Source organism: Rana temporaria, chromosome 3, assembly GCF_905171775.1.
Source record: "Rana temporaria chromosome 3, aRanTem1.1, whole genome shotgun sequence".
In the NCBI taxonomy this organism is placed as follows: Eukaryota; Metazoa; Chordata; class Amphibia; order Anura; family Ranidae; genus Rana; species Rana temporaria.
The window spans coordinates 446966459-446989222 of record NC_053491.1 but is presented as its reverse complement, the minus strand read 5'-3'; the positions used below and the strand labels follow the sequence as shown (position 1 = coordinate 446989222).

General features: G+C 42.0%; 1 protein-coding gene across 7 annotated transcripts in view; it reads left to right on the top strand.

The window, feature by feature from the left end:
* Positions 1-22764, top strand: part of CACNA1A (calcium voltage-gated channel subunit alpha1 A) — a 301437-nt gene that overhangs the window by 206859 nt on the left and 71814 nt on the right. For 5 of the 7 annotated variants that reach the window (XM_040346583.1, XM_040346582.1, XM_040346580.1 and 2 more), the window contains one exon: positions 9083-9179. In XM_040346583.1, the coding sequence (XP_040202517.1) occupies positions 9083-9179 (97 nt within the window). Of the gene's footprint in view, positions 1-9082; positions 9180-10714; positions 10812-22764 lie in introns of all 7 variants that reach the window. The other 2 variants (XM_040346578.1, XM_040346577.1) reach the window with 1 other exon arrangement.

Below are 22764 nucleotides of genomic sequence, written 5' to 3'. Positions count from 1 at the left end.
ATAAGATGCTAACCGGTTACATGTGGCTTTGTACAATAAGATGCTTACCGGTTACATGTGGCTTTGTACAATAAGATGCTAACCGTTCAAACTACCAGGTGTATTAGGTGTGGCCAGCATTGGCAATCCATTTACAATTTCTCTTTTGGGATGGCCCTATATATTACAACTGCCTCAAACTTGCTTTTGCTCATGTATCAGAATCGCACTAAGTCTGCATAGTATTAGTAGGCCAGCCACTGAGAAAAGGAAATGAAATCAGTGGACATGTATTTTACCATCAGAAGAATAATCTGCTACCACACAGAGAAAAGGACCAGCAAGCTGTAACTTGAGAAAAAGCAAAGTACCAGTGACTTATACTATACAACAGAAGCACAATAACAATACTAAGATCAGCTGATGGTGATAAAGAAGGAGACTGATGACAGCAGGAAAAGAATGTCTTATGGATATCTGAGAAAATGGAAACATTGACACAGTAGAAGAGATAATATTAAAAACGTAATACTGTGTTTCCCTGAAAATAAGCCCGGGTCTTATATTAATTTTGGCAACTGTAGGGTTTATTTTTGGGGTAGGTCTTACCATGTAATGTGCTTTTTTTCTCTCCGCCTCTCTCCCCCTGCCTGTCAGGAATCCCCAGTGTGAACTGACTTAAAATGCTTGTAAAATCATATAATCCACTCTATTATAGTAGTATATCATGTACAATATTGTAAAGAAAGGTAGTGCTGCGCTATGAAATAGGGGATGGGATAAACGTGTGGAGGAAGTGAATATGTGAAAAGATAGTTTGTCTATTGATTATATACCGATCCAATCAGACATATAACATCAAAAGTAAACGTATTGCAGTACAGCTAAGCTAGCTGACAAGGGTGTATCAATTCAAAACACCAGTGCTATTAGGTATATCCTCATAGAAAAGTGAAATACAATAATAAAATAATGTACTAATGCAAAATAAGGTGTACAACGTGCATAACACAACACACAGGTGGCTGAGATAGGCTTAGATAAAAGTCCATGCAGCAAAAGCCTATGGGCATAACAAAAAAGGAAGATAAACAGGAGTCCAAAAAGTAATGAAAGTGCTGGTGTAGATGCCAAAATACAACGTGAAGAAAAGATGAGTTTCCAGTGTTCTCTTCAGAGTAAGTGAGGATGTCCCCTTACCTTACTGCTGTAAGGTAACAGCATATAAACCCAAACGCACTTTCTGATCGTATCCGCATAGGATGTTATCCAGATGGGCAGCTCTGCTAATTTGTGACCCGCCGGAGCTCTCTTCCCCACAATTATATTACAGAAACACACACATTGTACATTATATACTACTGTAATAGAGTGGATTATAGGATTTTACAAGCATTTTTAAATAGGGCTTATTTTCGGGGTAGGGCTTATATTGCAGCCCTCCTGGAAATTAAGGCTAGGTCTTATTTTTGGTGTAGGTCTTATTTTCGGGGTAGGTCTTATTTTCAGGGTAGGTTTTATTTTCAGGGAAACACGGTATCAAAACCTAATAATGAATACAGTAGTAGGGAGCTTGTTACATTTTAAGAAGTATTTTCGAATTGAAATCCGGTGGTCATGGACCTATAAATGGCTCCTGTCTCAGCTACTCCACTGATCCAACTGCGTTATCCCATATTCAGTTTCTGAACTCATGCGAAAGGCAGATTATTCTTTAATAGACTTCACCTAAATACATTGTAGCCATATTTTATATATTTGGATATTATGCACCCAAGCTGAAAATCCAGTTGAAGAAGAAGACAATAACAATGGTTGCATGATAGCCACAAACACTGGAAGATAAGCCCACAGCTAAAATTCTAATTCATATCTATGCTGCTATAGCCTGCTTCTTTTTTTTGTGCAGCTTAATTTCTGGCAGATTATGCAACCACGGAGTTGTTATTAATTAATTTTATTTTCTTGGATAAATGTTTTTACATTCAATCAGAACTAAGGCAGGTCGAATTTCGAAAGAAGTGTCTTTCGAAAATCTTATCTAAGAATTTTTGTTCATACTTCACACCATTAGTGGGCTGCAGCAACAGCCGATTTTCGTGCGGCCATTGAATTTTAATAATCGGACATGCTGGAAATTTTTGGAAAAACAAACGATTTTCTAATCAATGAAGGGAGAATCATGCGAGAAATGTAATCGAAAAAGAAATGTGCAAGAAAAGAACATTCCCGGAAAGAAAAGAAGATTCCCAGACACGAAAATTCTTTTCTGTAGCAACATGAGGTGAAATTGAAGGCTTGGTTGGTCGAATTTCTAAATCAATGGTGGCGCCTTCGGATCACAAAATGTACAAATTTTCAGATTTTCAAAAATCGAATTTTAATAATCGGACTTGTTGGAAATTTTTTGAAAAACAAACGATTTTCTAATCAATGATGGCAGAATCATGCAAGAAATGTACCGTATTTAGTATTTATCGGCGTATAACGTGCACCGGCGTATAACACGCACCCCAATTTTAGGAGGGAAGTTTCAGGAAAAAAACATTTTAAATAAAGAACTTTGAACTTTGAAACCCCCATCATTGCAGCCTCGCCAGTCTCAGATCCCTGCTATCTCTGAGGGAAGAGGAGGAACGAGTGCCGCTGAATTAGACCACAAGTGATATATAACCCCCCTCACTGCTTCGGAAACACTGACCTTGGAAACATTGCCATCATTGCAGCCTCACCAGTGTCAGATCCCTGCTGTCTCCGAGGGAAGAGGAGGAACGAGTGCCCGTGAACCACTGAGCCGCGATCTTCTGTGTACCAGGCGCTCCATGCCGATGAATTACAAAGCCGCGATCTTCTGTGTAACGGGCGCTCCGTGCCGCTGAATTACAGAGCCGCGATCCCCTATGTACCGGGCGCTCCGTCACCCACAGCCACGCCTCCCGGCCCCGCTCATATGATAGACAGTTGCCCAATGCGGGGCCAGGAGGCGTGGCTGTGAGTGACGGAGCGCCCGGCACACAGCAGATGGCGGCACTCGTCCCTCCTCTTCCCTCGGAGATGGCAGGGATCGGCGTATAACGCACACCCCTGATTTCCCCCCTATTTTCAGGGGAAAAAAGTGCGCGTTATACACCAATAAATACGGTAATCGAAAAAGAAATGCGCATGTGCAAGAAAATAAATTTCCCGGAAAGAAAAGAAGATTCCCAGACACGAAAATTATTTCCGGTAGCAACATGAGGTGAAATTGAAGGTTTGGTTGGTCGAATTTCTATATCAATGGTGTTTTCCTAAATCAGTTACATTCAAGACATGCCGTGAAAGATACCTGTCACAGTTACTTGTCCCCTCAACCAAACCGTGAAGCCAAGAAATGGCTGGCATCACAACTGAGCCATATTTTATACATACCTGGATATATCTGTATATATCATGGCAACTGTAGAACAAACAGAGGCTAAATTGGCAGCTTCCTTGGCTGTAAAAGATAAGAGGGTTTAGTTCCCCTTTTAGGGACATTCCTTATGGATTTTTTTAGAGGCCTATACTAGCATTCGCTATTGTATTTTTTCCTGAAAACCAACAAATGTTTTGAAGCAGAGTGAAGAAAAAAAATAAGACAATATTTTATCAAATCAAATTTTTTTTTCTACATAATCAGGATTATTGAGTTTAGGCATAAGTGCTGCAACATGGTTAGCTGTTGTTATTTTTTTTGCATCTGAAAGAAGGGTTTGCTCAAAGACAAATGCTTCAGGAAACCATGGACGTACGCCAATGTCAAGTCAGAAGACTAAGGTCCAGTCCAACAAATGTTTTCTTCATCTTATCTACAGATATCCAGGCATTATATGCTTTTATTATCTTAGGTTTTGTATTTTCTCAAGTAATTATGTTTTTTCTCTCATTTTCTATGTTTTTTATGTATTTTTTTTGTTTGTATTTTGCAAATTTTAGTCCATCGATGTTTATATTTTATTATATACCTTTTCATTCAGTCATTCCTGCATATGTATTATTTTCTTGCCAAGGTTTCTAGCGACTAAATACATTATTTTTCATTCTGCATCAGTATGTCTGGAGGTTATGGCTAAACTCTCAAAGTGAATACTGAAGGATCCATTAAAAAAAATAATAATAATAATTAAACTAACCTAATTGTTGTCCAGCTAGAAAATTTAAAAATGAGAGTCTGTGTTTCTAAGGCCTTGTACATATGGCAAAATCAGGGGCTTGTGTTCCTTAGACCTTCAGAACAGTGATGGCGAACCTTGGCACCCCAGATGTTTTGGAACTAGATTTCCCATGATGATCATGCACTCTGCAGTGTAGTTGAGCATCATGGGAAATGTAGTTCCAAAACATCTGGGGTGCCAAGGTTCACCATCACTGCCTTAGAACAATATTGTGGCCAGATGATCCAGTGTACAGACAGAGGCATTCTCCAAGCTTAGCTTGTATTTTAAAATTAGTGCAAAGTGCAGTGCCATCCTGCATTGACTTCATCCTTTCTGGGATTACGAGTTATAAAAAAAAAAAAAAAAAAAACAGCTAATTTACATCCATTACTCAGGTATATGGTTTCTAAAAGTCTTTCATTAAGGACACATTTGTGCTTAAAGCCCCTTTCACGCTAGAGAAAATCGACTTGAGAAGCTCCCGAAAAACCTATTTATATTGAAATCAATGAATGCTTTCGCACTGGGGCAGTACGCTGGCAGGGCGGTGAAAAAACTCCCTTCCCCATTGAAATGAATGGAAAGCTTAAAAAGTGCCTAAAAAGCGCTTCAAAAGTGCTCAGTGTTTTACTGGCAGTTTAGAAGTGCCTCAGTGTGAAAGGGGCCAAAGATGTCACTAGGTGTACAGTGCCTTTCATCCTTGTACTGTGAGGGCTACAGGCAACCTAATCCTCTCTTTAGATCTCACTGTGCTTCTCCTCTAGATATCATATGATAGGTATGATTCATCAGGCGCAATTACTAAAGTTTTAACACAAGGATAAGGAAATTTTTTTCCAGTCATATATTTGTATTTAAAAAAAATAGTTAGCTAGATTCAGAGAGATTGCCTTAACTTTAAGGCGGCGTAGCTTAGCGTATTTACGCTACGCCGCCTTAAGTCAGAGAGGCAAGTACTGTATTCTCAAAGTACTTGCCTCTTAACTTACGGCGGCGTAGCGTAAATGCGGCGGGTGCGAGCACGCTTAATTAAAATTCGGCTGAGGGGGCGTGTTTTATGTTAATGTGCTTTGACCCGACGTGATTGACGTTTTTTTGCAACTGCGCATGCGCCATGCGCCTACATTTCCCAGTGTGCATTGCGGCTAAGTGCGCCGCACGGGCCTATTGATTTTGACGTGGACGTAAACGACGTAAATCCCTATTCACGGACGTCTTACGCAAACAACGTAAAATTTTCGAATTTCGAAGCGGGAACGGCGGCCATACTTTAACATTACTATTCCAACTATTTGATGGAATAACTTTAGGCCTGATAATGCGTTACGGAAACAGCGTATCTGTACTGCGTCGGCCGGGCGTATGTTCGTGAATAGGTGTAACTAGTGATTTACTTATTCTACGCCGACCGCAATGGAAGCGCCACCTAGCGGCCAGCCTCAATATTGCACCCTAAGATAGGACGGCGCAAGCCGTCGTATCTTAGATATGTTTAAGTGTATCTCTGTTTGAGAATACACTTAAACCTAGGTCGGCGCAGATTCAGAGTTAGGTCGGCGTATCTACTGATACGCCGACCTAACTCTACCTGAATCTAGCTAAGTGTCTCTCTATTTAAATTCATTTTTGACTTCTTTGAAAATAGGCATCCTTGATCCCTGATGTGTTATCTTTGGTTTTGTGAATTGAGCCTATATATCGGGGGGGTAATCAGGGGGTAATCCACAAAGATCCGGCGTAACTTAATTTTTTCCATTTAAGTTACACTGCCTTAAAATTTCTACATAAGTGCCTGATCCACACAGCACTTACCTAGAAATTTTTGGCTGTGTAACTTAAATTCCGCCGGCGCAAGGCGTTCCTATTTTCATGGGGGCGATTCCCATTTAAATTAGGCGCGCTCCCGCGCCGGCCATACTGCGCATGCTCGTGACGTCATTTTCCCGACGTGCATAGTGCGAAATTACGTTACGCCGAGCTTTGTGGATTGCGACGGGTCAATAAAGTTGCGTAAAAAAAAAAAAAATTCAAAACAAAAAAAAAATTGCGTCGCTGGACAGAAGGGTCTGCTTTTACATGGTGTAAACAGTTTACACTTTGTAAAAGCAGCCCTAATTTTGCGTTTGCAAACTAAAACTTACGGAGAAAAAACGAAGCTGAAAAGCTTTGTGGATCTCCGTAAGTGCTAATTTGCATACCCGAGGCGGCATTTCGACACGAAATGCCCCCAGCGGCGGATGCGGTACTGCATCCTAAGATCCGACAGTGTAAGTCCCTTACACATGCCGGATCTTCTGCCTAACTATGGAAAACTGATTCTGTGGATCAGTTCCATAGTTAGAAACAGGGATACGTCGGCATAACAGCAGTTACGCCGACGTATCCCTTTTGAGGATCTGGCCCACTGTATATTGTATAATAGGGAAAGATTATATGTAAAACAAAAAAATTGTACATGGATCTCTAAGTAGTGGGCTTTCAATGTTAAGTAAAGCAATTGACATTGCTTACTATCAGTCCCATGTGTGAGGTAGGAGGGGATTGGAGGAGGAAGATTTCAACTAATGCAGGAATCAGCAGCGCAAGGGACACATCACATTGATTGCAAGTAATGTCCCTTGTGCTGATTTTTTTTACATTTTGACTAAACGTAGGCTTTAAAACAGGGGTCTCAAACTGGTGGCGCTCCAGCTGTTTGTGAAACTGCAAGTCCCATGAGGCATTGAAAGGCTGACCGTTTACAAGCCTGAAGCCTCGTACACACGCTCGGTTTACTAGGCAAGAACTAGGAAGAAAACTGCTGGCAGAGCTTTCTTGCCGAGTATACCGTGCGTGTGTACGAGGCTTTCAGGTTTCTCATCAAGAAAACTTCTCAGAATCTAGACGAGAAAAATAGAGAACCTGCTCTCTATTTTCTCGTTGTGATTCTCGGCAGTGTTTTTCCTGCCGAGAAACCCGAGAGTGTGTATACTTACCAGTCGCAGTGGAAACCCCCGCGCATCCTCAAAATGACTTTGACGCATGCGCGGTAGCTTCCTAGGCATAGGTAGGGTGTAGCAAGATGGCGGCAACAGCATCGAATGTGACAAGCGCATGCTCGTCGTACGCGATGACGTCACTGCGTTCTTGCCATTCAAAATTTGATAGGGCCCTCCCAATGACCTCTCTGGCATCTTGGAGTATCAGCTATGACATTGTGTCTATATTGGGGACAGGAGAGCTATCAGAATAGTCACTACACTTTTAGGGACCAGAGCTGTGGTTAGAGGTTGTCAGGGAAGAGTGGGCAGTACTGCAGTAAATTTACTTTTAAGCCCCTTGCACACAGGTGTTATAACCATAGGGGTGCGCACAGGGTGTGCCAGGTGAGCCCAGGCACAGCCTAATCACCCTGTGCAGCATATATTCCCCCTACTGCCCTAGCCCCCCCCCCTCCCACCGCACCACTGCTGGCTTCCCTCCTCTCCCATGGTTAATTTTTTTTTTTTTAAATAAAAATAACAAACATGTTATACGTACCTGCTTTGCGCAATGGTTTTGCACAGAGCAGTCCAATCCTCCTCTTCTGGAGGACCCCCGCAGCACTTCTGGCTCCTCCCCTTCAGCGGGTGCCCCCACGGAGAGCAACTTTCCCTGGGGAACCTGTGCAGGCACGCTCCCGAGTCCCCCTGCTGCATCCATTGACACACACAGCTGGACTCTACTCCGCCCCCGACTCCCATGTCACAGCGTTTGATTGACAGCAGCAGGCGCCAATGAATCCTGCTGCTATTAATCTGTCCAATAAGCAGAGCGACAGCGGCTGGAGTCACTTGCGATCGTGCACATTGTTGAATTGGATTGGGCTCAGGTAAGAAAAGGGGAGGGTCTGGGGAGGAGCTGTAGCACAGAAGGTTTTTCACCTTTATGCATAGAAGCAATAAGGTGAAAAATCTTAAAGCTTTACAACCACTTTAAGGCTCCATTCACACCTAGGCGTATATAGGCCTGAAGCGCAATGCTCGTGCTGCTGGAGGGGCGAATTTACATTGATGTCTATGAGATGGTTCAAATCTCACGCCGAACGCCGAAACGCCGTACGCCTGCCGCCTGAAAAAAAGTCCCAGACCCTTTTTTTCAGGCGGCTTTCGGCGTTCCGCATAGACATCAATGTAAATGTCTTGTAAAAAAAAAAGAAAAAAAAAAGTTTACAAATCGCGGCAAAATACGCAGCGTACGCCGCGTTATGCAATGCAGCCTAACTGATGTTCAGAGAAATTATGCAGCTGATTGAACAACAAATAAAGAATAAGAAGAAGACAATAAAAAATTTAACAATGTAACCCAGCAAGTGAATAGTTTATTAAATTGGGAAAAGAGGTATAATAACGTGTTTTTTTTTATTAAAGGAGGGGCGTCAAACTAGATTATATCTTTTTAAAACTGATTAAAGCGAAAGTAAACCCATCCATAAAACAGTTTCATTTCCGGCATGTGACGGAAATGTAACACTCCCATTGGTTGTGCTCTCAACCAAACTGTCAAACCATCCAATGGCTGGTGTCTAAACGGATCACATGTGCAGCACCATGGCAGTTGTAAATTAAAGAGAGGCAAAGATGGCAGCCTTCTAGGCTGAAAAATATAGGGGGGTTTACTTCCACTTTAATTAGGAATCTGCTTTCTTAGAGCAACACACATTTTTAACCCTCTTACATAAAAAAACTATAAAAGATACGATGGAGTAAATAAAATGATGTTGATTTTAGAAAAGAGAAGTTTGAGACTTGAGCCATAACTGAGTGATAATGTGAGTGTGTGTTGTACAATTCCATCATATTTACTAAGTCATACAGGACACAACACCTCAAGAGTGTATGAGTGCAGGGAGGGTCATTCATGAAAGCTTCATCCCCTCTCAACTAACTTCCCTTCTGTTCTTATTTCAGCGGGCGCATTCATTATAAGGACATGTACAGTTTGTTACGGGTTATATCCCCACCGCTGGGGTTGGGGAAGAAATGCCCCCACAGGGTGGCCTGCAAGGTTTGGAAAACCATTACAAAAGCAACCAAAACAAACCAAATTAAAAACACGAACGAATTTCCACAACCCTTACCCTATATCCCCTTCCTTCTCTCACCCCCCCCCCCCCCCCGGATAATATTCCTTTTCTTCCTACCTTTCAAAACTAGTCCCTTTGCAAGAGTTTCAGCGGAATGCGCGATGCTTTCACCTACCTAATTTAATATATATATACCGTATATATATTTTTAGTATCAAGCTGTACTCAGCTTTTGTACACATTGTGCATCCTTCAATCTTTGGTTGCCAGGAGGTCAGCTATTTAACCCATGGCAGCTAAAGTGTATAAAGTTTTTCAGAAGACGCATGGGCTTGCTGGGTTTTTTCGAGGGGTGGCCTGGGCTCGGATGATGTTTTATTTTCGGGTGGGGGAGCCTGCTTTACAGAAAAAAAAAATTGCTTGATGAAGGGGGAGGGGGCGGAGGAGTCTCAGGGGGGCTCCATTAACCATTCTGGATTCTCCTTCCACATTCCATATACCTCGCTCCCACACACCCCCCCCCCCTTTTTACCACCACCACCACTAAAAACATCTTCCTCCCTGCTCCTACTCCACCTTCCCGTTTCATACTGGCAGGACAAGGCATAAATCTCCCAATACCTGTGCTGGAGAGAGGTTGTAAAATGAGATCCCTCCACCTGCCAATGGACTCCTGTTCAAAAAGCAGATTCTGTAGAAAAAAAGAAGAAAAATGTGAGTTTCCATTGTGAGATCTAGTGTAATTTCTTAGGGTCTAGCCTATAAAATGCTTGGACCCTCCTCCTGGAAAAGCTGATTGAGGTGTTATTGTTTGGGGCTGAGATAAGATTTCAGTTCCCGTTGTGGGTGATTTCTTTGCGTCTCTTCCTCAGGTAGTAAAGAGTTGATCTAATTTCTTTTCACTCCTTTTCTCTCCATGTTTCTCAGATTCCTCCCCCTCCCTAACTGTGTCCTCGGATATGCTCTCTCTCATGTTTATCTTCCTCTCATTTTTTTTCTTCCTCTTCTATACTCAATCTTTTCCTCTCTTTATATCCCTTTCCACTCTACCTTTTTTTTTTTCACCCCGACATGCTGACATTCATATCTTCCACTTTTTACTTTTTTTGTATAATAATTCAATGCACCTCATCTATTTATTTTCCTTTACTTGCTATCGTTTTGTTGGCTTGCCTCCTTTTTCTTTATGACTTATTCTTGCTTTTGACTGGACAATTTATTTTTTAATTAATATTCTTTTTGGCACTCATTGTACCTAAATGCCTCATCACAATAATCAATCTCATCAATCTCTTCCTCTCTCTTTCTTTTCCCGTTATTGCTTGTTGACCTTGGTGACTCTTGGTCTTTCATCCTTTTCTATTGCTCTGTGTTCAACCTTCAACCGTTTCGCCATGATCCATTGTACAACCTCTACTTTTTGCTGATTATGTCCCATCTCCTCTTCTGCTCCATCGTACCATGTCTCATCTGCCTCCTTTCCATGGCTCTGTGGCTCCTCTCTCTCTGTTCCCAGGGGTCGCATGAAATACACAGACTTGTATCAGATGCTCAGACTTATCTCGCCTCCCTTGGGTCTGGGGAAGAAATGCCCTGCTCGAGTTGCCTATAAGGTAGATCCCTTCCCCTTCCATAACTATTATTCCTTTCCTAGTCCGTTCATGGGTCTCATATATATATATTTTTTTTTTTACCACCAACTAGAGGTAACTTAACACTACTGCTTTGTATAATTGTTATTTATCAGCAGAAGGGTTAAGAAATACCCAAAAAAGAGTTGTTAATGTCAGGACCCTCTTGTATCACTTGAAGCCTCTGAACAGAATTGTGTATTTTGATGTTCTTTTTTTTTTGGTATTTTGATGTGGAGATGTGCTGTCAGTGTGTGTGTGTGTGTGTCTATGACTTGTTTTGTATGGTGGGTAACTTTGAAAACTTTTTCTACTAATGGGAGAGGATCTTAGCTAACATGTAAATTTTACCAGCATACTCAGAAAAGGGAATAACTTGACACCCCTGTTGCTCTCTGAAATTGAAAAAAATATATATTCTACATATTCTTCCTATTTGAGTTTATTTTCAGAAATATTTTATGTTAACACGAGTTCAATTTCAGAATAGCATATTTACATGTGAAGGCACCTAAGGAGAGAGGTATTTTACAGGCATCTGCATAAGGACTGTATGGTTTACAATGGGAAAAGTATGACAGCCGGAATGAAAATGATCAGTTGGTCATTTATTTCTTTTTTTCAAGCTGGAATGGTTAGAAAATCTTTTCATATAAAATTGTTGGTTTGTTTGGCAACTTATAATGATCTCTAGGTCTCTGACTATACAGTGGAATAGTTGCAAATCTTTTGCCTTATGGTGGATTGATCTGTAGGTTTATAGGACTTGCCTAGAAGATGGGGAGGTTTGTTGGTCTGTGGTTAAACAATATGTCTAAGTAAGACAGCAAGGTGGTGTTTGTGTGTCTAGTTAGGTGGCCAAGTGGTCTGTATATGCCTGGGTAAATGGCAAGATAGTGTACAGAGTAATCAAATATATTATGCAGTATACAATAGAATGATGTGCCCTTTGCTGGAAAGCTGACTGATATGGATGGGTAAAGGGGATATGGAGGCAGAGATACAGTAAGATTTCTGATAGTGTTATTGTCATCCTGAATCACATAGAGATGAATCTATTACTTTTTTCTTTTCCTTTCTCCATCCTTTACTCTTCTGTTTTGCCTTTGTGTATGCCCCTCTCTTATCTCTCCACACTTACTATGGTAAGTTCACAATGCATTGGAAGGATGATGCAGGCCTGATCTAACCCTTGTCCCTTCCTGCTTGAAAAATATCCTGTGCTACAAGACCAATGAAGTGATTGCAAGCTACAAGTTCAATGAAGCTGTACTTATCAAAATCTACATAACAGAGCACTTATAACCTACACTCTATACCAGGGCTTCTCAACCAGGGTTCTATGGATCCATAGGGTTCCTCCAGAGGTCGCTAGGGGTACTTTGAGCAAAGAGCAATTTTTGCCTCTCAGACAAGTTCCCAAATGACCTTCATTAAATGTAACCATATTGCTACATTTAGAGGCACCTCTCTTTTCTTATACTCAGCTGTGATATGACACTACTCTTATGTCAAGACATCACTTGTATATCAAGTAAAACATTTTTTTAATTTTGCTTGTCTTGCAAAATGCTCTCAAACCAAGTTACTCTCAAACCAAGGTTTTACTGTATTGATCTTTTTAGCTATCTGTAAAGAGGTAATACTTCCCATTGACCACAAGTGTAAGGAGCATCCTTACCATTGACCATCACATTAATGTATCATGAGTTGTAGGTATAATGCATTGGAAGGATGATGCAGGCCTGATCTAACCCTTGTCCCTTCCTGCTTGAAAAATATTCCGTGCTACAAGTGATTGCAAGCTACAAGTTCAATAAAGCTGTACTTATCAAAATCTACATAACAGAGCACTTATACCTACACTCTATACCGGGGCTTCTCAACCAGGGTTCCCTAGGGTTCCTCCAGAGGTCGCTAGGTGTTCCTCGGGCAAAGAGCAATTTTTGCCTCTCGGATAAGTTGCCAAATGATCTTTTTAGCTATCTGTAAAGAGGTAATACTTCCCATTGACCACAAGTGTAAGGAGCATCCTTCCTATTGACCATCACATTAATGTATCATGAGTTATAGGTATAATAATTATAATTTTTTTTAAATCAAAAATATGTTTATTGAACAAGTTTAAACAATTTTCAATGTACAAACAGTGCATTTGCATATATTTATAGTTACATTGCACGGTCATTTTAGCGTCCTTCACATTTATCCTGTCATCAGAACCTTCAAGTCTACAATATACTGAAGCATATATACTAATATTGTGCATCTAGTGTTGAACATCACTAGCTCATTGGGGTCCTCCTGTAGGGCATTGCAAGATTCTGGACATCACCAATTCTCTGGGACTTAGTCCAGGGGTATCTAGCCATGGTACCCAAATTCTTTTGAATCTACCTGGGCTTCCCCTGTGTTGATAGATATATCTTTCAATGACCAGAGTGTTCCCCATATGTGTTATCCAGGAGGCTACCTTGGGCGGTGAGATCGATTTCCAGCCCATCAGGATGAGTTTACGAGCTTAGAAGGTATAATAATTTTTAGTAAGGGTTTTGTGAGACTGGAAAGTTATTTTAAGGGTTCCACTGTGTTGAAAAGGTTGAGAAAGGCTGCTCTATACTATGATATGTAGATGTCCTCTACATGTATTACATGATTTATAAGTGATACCTGAGTGCCATTATTGGTAAAAGTTACTCTAAACAAAAATTAGTTCAGGGTTTACAGTGGTAACATCCTCATATGAGGTTCCAGTTTACCCTCCAGGTCACAGCCATTAATAAAACTCTCCTTCTGTATTGTAGATATCATTTATATCACATTAGTGAGGCTGTGGCAGAAGGAATAGCTTGAGAAAGTCCTTGAGAAAGGACTACTGAAATGTGTTATGATGCAATTTGCTGAGGACCAAGAGTGCTGAATTTACTTTGCTTTCTATCATCAGGACTAATAAACAGGTTTAGCCAGACCCAGAGGGGCATAGTTTACTATTCCTACCAAGAGATCTTACTCAGGCTGGGTTCACACCTCGGTGCAGAGCGGCTCACAGCAGGGGTCTGGTGCATGCCTGTTCACCATTTCAGGTCTTTTTGGATGAATTCGGACCTAAAACGAACTAGTAGATGCACAGGACTCCTGTGCAACTCGCTACGCAGCCGTCCCAAAGATGTGTGAACCGGCTCCATTGAGAGCTGGTCACAGTCTCCTGACATGCAAATTGGATGCAGAGAAAACCGCATCCAATTCGCAATAGTGTGAACTCAGCTTTATAGACTGGTAAGGAATTGACACAAGGTTTGCAGTCGGTTTTGAGGTTTCCATATATATATATATATATATATATATATATATATATATATATATATATATATATATATGATACACTTGCTATTTCATTAGGGTTGTGTTGGGGGGTGGTCTGGATATTTTTGTAGTCACGGAAGAATCTAGTTAGATGCATTGAAAGTGGAACACAGAAACCTGGACATTGTTTTGATCATAAACGTTGATCAACTCTGCTCTACTGTTTTGCATACCACATGTATTTTACCAAATTCCCAATAATTTTTTTTTACACAGTTGTAGTCCTAAAAAGCTTTTGTTACATTCCGCTTGTGTGTACAGGGCATTAGGCTGGGTTCACACTATTGCGAATTGGATGCGGTTTTCTCTGAATCAAATTTGCATGACAAGAGATTGTGACCGGCTCTCAATGGAGGTTCACACATCTCCGGGGTGGCCACGGAACACACAGCAGTAGAGTCCTGTGCGTCTTTTTGTCCGCTCAGCCAAAAAAATTCAGACCTAATTTGGACCTGAAACAGTGAACGGGGACACACTGGGCCCACCTGCTGTCTGAACCCAGCCTGGCTCTTTACCTCCCTGGCTGTAATCCCAAGTCTGGCTCGGGGTGGAAATCCAGTACCGTTAGCGGTATCCCTGAGCCAGACTCGGGATCGCATCGCAGTATCCAGGCAGGCAGAGTTACTTACCTTGTCCCTGGATCCTACGATGCCTCCCCGCTGTGTGAGCGAGCTGCCTCCTCGCTCGATTCACACAGTGTCCGAGTGCCGCCGAGCTCTGTTCCCTGCGACGTTACGACGCACTGGGGCGGAGATCGGCGCCAAATTCAAAAAAGTAAATACACAGTACATATACAGTATACTGTAATCTTACAGATTACAGTACTGTATAAAATAAATACACACACCCTTTGTCCCTAGTTGTCTGCCCAGTGCCCTGCATGCAGTTTTATATTATAAATACTGTTCTTTCTGCCTGGAAACTGTAGATTGTCCATAGCAGCCAAAAAGTGTCCCTGTATGTGAAAAGTGGTTTTAGAGCAGCTAGAAAACAGCGATAATAAATTAGAATCACTTGGAGAATTGAGCGATAGCGATTTGTGGGGAAATTTGTCATAAAAAAATAAAAGTAATGACAGCGACAATTCTGCAACTGAGCAAATTTCAGTGTTTTTGATTTGATTACATTATTGAATAATTTGTATTATAATTACATTATTTTTTGTTATAATTATTTATAGTTATTTATTAAATTATAATTTATGATTTTGTGTTTCAAACTTTATCATACCCGGGATGTCTACTAGACTCCTGTTTGGTCAGATTTAAGTGAGTTTTTCCTAAGAATTACAGGCCTACATTATAAAACGCCAAATTTTTATGCAAAATAATTCAGCACCTAAAACCAGAAAGAATCATCCCGCCAGGGAGGTTAAAGCATTAATGGATAATGGCCAAGACTACTTTAACGCTTTGTGTATATTTTTTTCTTGCACACAAATAAAACAGAGCAAAGCTCAATACTAAATTTAAAGTGTAAGAAAAGTAAATATGTATTTCTTTATTTTTAAACTATGCCCACGTTAATGTATGTTCACTTCAGTCATTTCCCATGATCCTAGTTTTACTCTGATTTTGGATGCATATGTGTATTAGAAGAAAGAAGTTGTGGAGTGCTGGACCCTGGGCTAGATGAGTAAGGACAGTGAAGTCGTTTTTTACTCTCTTGGACCCCAAAAGAACCCTGCCGTGGCCTGTAGGGTCAAGTAGAAGATCAAGTAGAAGACAGAGAGTGCCAAGCCGCAGATGTAATTATTATTATTATAATACAGGATTTATATAGCGCCGGCAGTTTGCACAGCGCTTTACAACATACAGTTGTGCTTCATAAGTTTACAATCCCTTGCAGAATTTATGATTTCTTGGCCATTTTCCTGAGAATATGAATGATAACACAAAAACTTTTCTTTCACTCATGGTTAGTGTTTGGCTGAAGCCATTTATTATCAATCATCTGTGTTTAATCACAATAGAAACTACTCAAATGATCCTGATCAAAAGTTTACATACCCCAAATATTGCCCCCTTTAACATCAATGACAGATTCAATGTTTTTTTGGGGGGTATTTGTGAATGAGGCTCTTTATCTTCTGAGGCCTCCTACACACGACCGAGAAACTCAACAGAATCCATCAAGAAAATTGGTGGCAGAGCTTTTTTGCCGAGGAAAACGGTCGTGTGTACGTTTTTCATCGAGGAAACTGTCGAGGAACTCGACGAGGAAAAAAGAGAACAAGTTCTCTTTTTCCTCGACAGGAGTCTCAATTTCCTCGTTGTGTTCCTTGTCGGGCTGGTTTTCGACGAGAAACTCGAGCGTGTGTATGCTAAGAAACCCGCGCATGCTCAGAATAAAGTATGAGACGGGAGTAAAAGTAGCATTTGTAATGGAGATAACACATTTTTCACGCTGTAACAGACTGAAAAGTGCAAATCGTCTCTTACCAAACTTTTATTTAACACGCAGTAACATGAGATTAGCAAAAGCAGCCCCAAGGGTTGTGCCAGTGAAATCGAACTTCCCCTGCCATTGTATGTGTTGTACGTCACCACGTTTGAGAACGAGGAGATTTTGTCTTGAGCGTGTGTACGCAAAGCAAGCTTGTCGAGTTCCTCGACAAGCCTAACAAGGAACTCGTCGAGGAAAACGATGTGTCTTTTCCGACGAGTTCCTCGGTCGTGTGTACGAGACCTCAGATGGTAAAGCTGCTCATTCCTCTTGGCACAAAGCCTCCAGTTCCTGTAAATTCTTGGGCTGTCTTGCATGAACTGCACGGTTGAGATCTCCCCAGAGGGGCTCAATGATATTGAGGTCAGGAGACTGAGATGGCCACTCCAGAACCTTCACTTTATTCTGCTGTAGCCAATGACAGGTCGACTTGGCCTGACAAGGGAAACAATACAATTCAGTACAAGAGGGTTACGAGGGCCCTGCTCCTGTGAGCTTACAATCCAATAGGGAGGGAATGGTGGAACAAAAGATAATAACTGTGAGGGATGAACTGATGGGAGAAATAAAATAATTGGTTTAATATCTGAAGGCAGAATAGGCTTCCCTGAAGAGATGAGTTATTAGGGATCGCTTAAAAGTAGACAGAGTAAGAGATAGCTGGACAGATTGGGGTAGGGAGTACCAGAGGATAGGAGAGGCTCTGGAGAAGTCCTGGAGAGGAGCATGGGGGAGGAGACAAAGGAGCTAGAGAGCAGGGGGTCTTGAAAGGAGCGGAGAGGACGATTTGGGTGATATTTAGAGACAAGATTGGTAATGTAACTCAGGGCAGAGTTGTATATGGCTTTGCATGTTATTGTTAATGTTTTGAATTTTATTCGTTGGGCAATGGGAAGCCAGTGGAGGATTGACAGAGAGGGTTGGCAGACACTGAATGGTTTGTAAGGTGATTTAGTCTTTATTTGTCTTATTAAAAGCTTTCAGTAAGAACAGGCAACACTTTTCGTGGGTTACATGGAAGTCCCTCTTAATCAGGGCTTATAGACAACAGAAAGAAACTTTGACCAATTCTGAGGTGGAGCAACATAAGATTAAAATCTTCTAAAAGGTGGTGATATTGTATATAGTAAATACATATAATTATTAACCACTTAAGCCCCGGACCAATATGCTGGCTAAAGACCCAAGGGGTTTTTACAATTCGGGACTGCGTCGCTTTAACAGACAATTGCGCGGTCGTGCGACGTGGCTCCCAAACAAAATTGGCGTCCTTTTTTCCCCACAAATAGAGCTTTCTTTTGGTGGTATTTGATCACCTCTGCGGTTTTTATTTTTTGCGCTATAAACAAAAATAGAGCGACAATTTAAAAAAAAATGCAATATTTTTTACTTTTTGCTGTAATAAATATCCCCCAAAAACATATATAAAAATTTTTTTTTTCCTCGGTTTAGGCCGATACGTATTCTTCTACCTATTTTTGGTAAAAAAAATCGCAATAATCGTTTATCGGTTGGTTTGCGCAAAATTTATAGCGTTTACAAAATAGGGGATAGTTTTTTTTTCTTTTTCTTTTTTTTCTTTTTTTTTACTAGTAATGGCGGCGATCAGCGATTTTTTTTCGTGACTGCGACATTATGGCGGACACTTCGGACAATTTTGACACATTTTTGGGATCATTGTCATTTTCACAGCAAAAAATGCATTTAAATTGCATTCTTTATTGTGAAAATGACAGTTGCAGTTTGGAAGTTAAACACAGGGGGCGCTGTAACATTTAGGGATCACTTAGTGTGTGTTTACTAGTGTAGGGGGGTGTGGCTGTAGGTCTGACACCATCGATCGAGTCTTCCCTATAAAAGGGATGACTCGATCGATGCGCCGCCACAGTGAAGCACGGGGAAGCCGGGGAGCGATCGCGACGGAGCGGCTATAAACAAATAGCCGCGCCGTCGTCCCGGATCGCTCCCCGAGCGGACCTGACCTCCGCATGTACGGGGGGGGGTCCCGATCGGACCCCCCACCCACGTCTAGCAGAGGACGTACAGGTACGTGGATGTGCCTGTCCGTGCCATTCTGCCGACGTAAATGTACATGAGGAGGTCGGGAAGTGGTTAATAAAAGTTTATTTTGGTTATGTTTCAGATCTGGTGAATGTGGAACTCTTTGTAACCCCTAAAAAGCATTGACTTGTTCTTATTTTAAAAATGCTATTGATAAAAATAAAGAATTATGTCTGGACAGATACCCACAGCTTGGCACTCTCTTCCATCTACGTTACCTATGTACACACAGTATCTCACAAAAGTGAGTACACCCTTCACATTTTTGTAAATATTTTATTATATATTTTCATGTGACAACACTGAAGAAATTACACTTTGCTACAATGTAAAGTAGTGAGTGTACAGCTTGTATAGCAGTGTAAATTTGCCGTACCCTCAAAATAACTCAACACACAGCCATTAGTGTCTAAACCGCTGGCAAGAAAAGTGAGTCCACCCTAAGTGAAAATGTCCAAATTGGGCCCAATTAGCCATTTTCCCATCCCGGTGTCATGTGACTCGTTAGTGTTACAAGGTCTCAGGTGTGAATGGGAAACAGGTGTGTTAAATTTGGTGTTATCGCTCTCACTCTCTCATACTGGTCACTGGAAGTTCAACATGGCACCTCATGGCAAAGAACTCTCTGAGGATCTGAAAAAAATTATTGTTGCTCTACATAAAGATGGCATAGGCTATAAGAAGATTGCCAAGACCCTGAAACTGAGCTGCAGCACGGTGGCGAAGACCATTCAGCGGTTTGCCAGGACAGGAAACACTCAGAATAGGCCTTGCCATGGTGGACCAAAGAAGTTGAGTGCATGTGCTCAGCATCATATGCAGAGGTTGTCTTTGGGAAATAGACATAAGTGCTGCCAGCATTGCTGCAGACCATATGCCGCACACTGCATCAAATTGGTCTGCATGGCTGTCGTTTCAGAAGAAAGACTCTTCTAACGATGATGCCCGCAAACAGTTTGCTGAAGACAAGCAGACTAAGGGCATGGATTACTGGAACCATGTCCTGTGGTCTGATGAGACCAAGATAAATTTATTTGGTTTAGATGGTGTCAAGCGTTTGTGGCAGCAACCAGGTGAGGAGTACAAAGACAAATGTGTCTTGCCTACAGTCAAGCATGGTGGTGGGAGTGTCATGGTCTGGGGCTGCATGAGTGCTGCCGACACTGGGGAGCTACAGTTCATTGAGGGAACCATCAATGCCAACATGTACTGTGACATACTTAAGCAAAGCATGATCCCCTCCCCTTGGAGACTGGGCCACAGGGCAGTATTCCAACATGATAACGACCTCAAACACACCTCCAAGGCGACCACTGCCTTGCTAAAGAAGCTGAGGGTAAAGGTGATGGACTGGCCAAGCATGTCTCCAGACCTGAACCCTATTGAGCATCTGTGGGGTATCCTCAAACGGAAGATGGAGGAGCACAAGGTCTCCAACATCCACCAGCTCTGTGATGTCATCATGGAAGAGTGGAAGAGGACTCCAGGGACAACCTGTGAAGCTCTGGTGAACTCCATGCCCAAGAGGGTTAAGGCAGTGCTGGAAAATAATGGTGGCCACACAAAATATTGACACTTTGGGCCCAATTTGGACATTTTCACTTAGGGGTGTACTCACTTTTGTTGCCAGCAGTTTAGACATTAATGGCTGTGTGTTGAGTTATTTTGAGGGGACAGCAAACTTACACTGTTATACAAGCTGTACACTCAATACTTTACATTGTAGCAAAGTGTAATTTCTTCAGTGTTGTCACATGAAAAGATATAATAAAATATTTACAAAAATGTGAGGGGTGTACTTACTTTTGTGAGATACTGTATGTATAACATACCCTGGTTGATTACAGACACTCCCACTTTCGAGCTTGTCTTGTCTTATTACACTCCCCATAACCTCCCTGGTTTGTTTTGCTGTTCTCATTTCCTACACTCTCTCTAGGATCTAGTGGTAAAATGGCAACCTATGCTGTATATAGATCTACTGGTAGTATTGTTTCCATGCGCTCGGTAAGATCTGGTAGTATGAGAGTAGTCTTAAGCTGGCCTTTAAAAACAAAAGGCCTGATTCCCCTATCCACACATTCAATGTGGATGGGGAAATCAATCTTGCTGAGCTATTGCATTCTGACAGCAGGGAGACTTCCCAGCTGTCAGAATCAGGGCCAGGGAAAGGGGAGAGAAGGAGGGGCAGTTGTTGGGTACTGTGGTATCATGAGAGGTGGGGGCGTCACAAGGAGATTGGGGAGGAGGGGATTTGGGTTGGAAGGGGGAATTTGGGGGGCGGCAGGTCATTATGTCTTTGTTCCCGATGAAGCCTTTGGTTCATGGAGTGTCAAGCCTGGTACACACTAGTAGTTTTTTTCATTCAACCCGCTGCAAAAAAACAAACAAAAAAAACCCCCAAGGAACTCGAGAGAAGATCCTATGCTAACAATCTGATGGGATGGCCCCCTGGCAGAACATACCGGTCACCGCTCTAAATCCTTGGCTGAGAGTGCGGATCGATGCCGATCGTCAGAACTTTTTCGGCCATGTCCCTTCGACACGGGCTGAACGTCGGCTGGTTTCTATTGAACTAGACGATACCGCCCTATCTTTGGACTATGCATATGGGGTTTCAATGTTGCTTCACCCAACAATACATGTTTTTGCACAGCTTACTGTCATTTAAGAGATCCGGTTCATGTAGGAAAACAAGTTATTCCAATACACTCGCAAAGACTCTGTTTTTCTTATTGTTTTTTTACATCCAAACTTTTTTATTGATAATAAAGGTCAGAACAGAGAATAAACATAGTTCCATTACATATCACACCTATTGCATTGATTTACATTCTTGCATAGAAATACCAGTTAAAGCGGATGTGCGCTTAAACAAAAATATTAAAAGCCAGCAGCTACAAATACTGCAGCTGCTGACTTTTAATATTAGGACACTTACCTGTCCTGGAGTCCAGTGACGTCCGCACTAGAGGACGAGCGATCCCTCGTCACTCTGCTGCCCCCCCGCCATCCTCGGTGAGGGAACCAGGAAGTGAAGTTCTCCGGGTTCACTGCCCGGTTCCATACGGCGCATGCGCGAGTCGCGCTACGTCTGCCAATTGGCTCCCGCTGTGTACTGGGAGCCGAGTGTTCCCAGAATACAACGGGGGGGGGAACAGGAGGTGACGTCATGCCCGCAGTCTGCCCGAGACTGCGTGGCCAGAAGTGGGTGCAAATACCTGTCTTTAAACAGGTATCTGCACCGCCCTCCCCCCTAAAAGGTGTCAAATGTGACACCGGAGGGGGGAAAGGTTCCGATCAGCGGGAGTTCCACCTTAGGGTGGAGCTCCGCTTTAAGAAGGCGAAATAGACAGAACGTCCAAACCAGCATGAAATGTAGCAATACATGTATACAGAGCAGTGCAAAAGAATTTCCGAGTGCCTCCAAAGAGGTCCCCGAGTATTTCAGAGTCTCTCCGGCGCCCCCACCTCTGGCCACATGCGGTACTGCATACAATAGAAGTCAATGTGGAAATAATTATATTTGTTTCCATTGACTCCTATGGGGAAACTCGCTTTTATATGCAAATGCTTTGGATTACAATCATTCTCCTGGAACGGATTATGCTTGTAATCCAAGGTTCCACTGTGTGTGTATATATATATATATATATATATATATATATATATATATATACCTGGTTGAAACAATTCAGGGTCTAATGCACCCAATAGACATACTAGGGTATTAGTAGGTATACTAACATCAGCAACTAATGAAATAGTGTGTGTATACCACCTGGGTCCATTAACAATTAAAGGGGTTGTAAAGGTTTGTGTTTTTTTCACCTTCAGCCCCCCGTTTTACTTACCTGAGCCAGTTCACCTGTCCTTTTCTCCAGTCCTGGCATTGATTGGATAGATTCATAGCAGTGCAGCCATTGGCTGCCGCTGCTGTCAATCAAATCCAATGATGCGGGCGCCAGGGGGCGGGCCGATTCATACACTATGCATCTATGGATGCCGAGTGTATGACTCAGGAGCGCGCCCGCAAGGTAACCCCCTCGGGAGAGCTCTTCTCCAA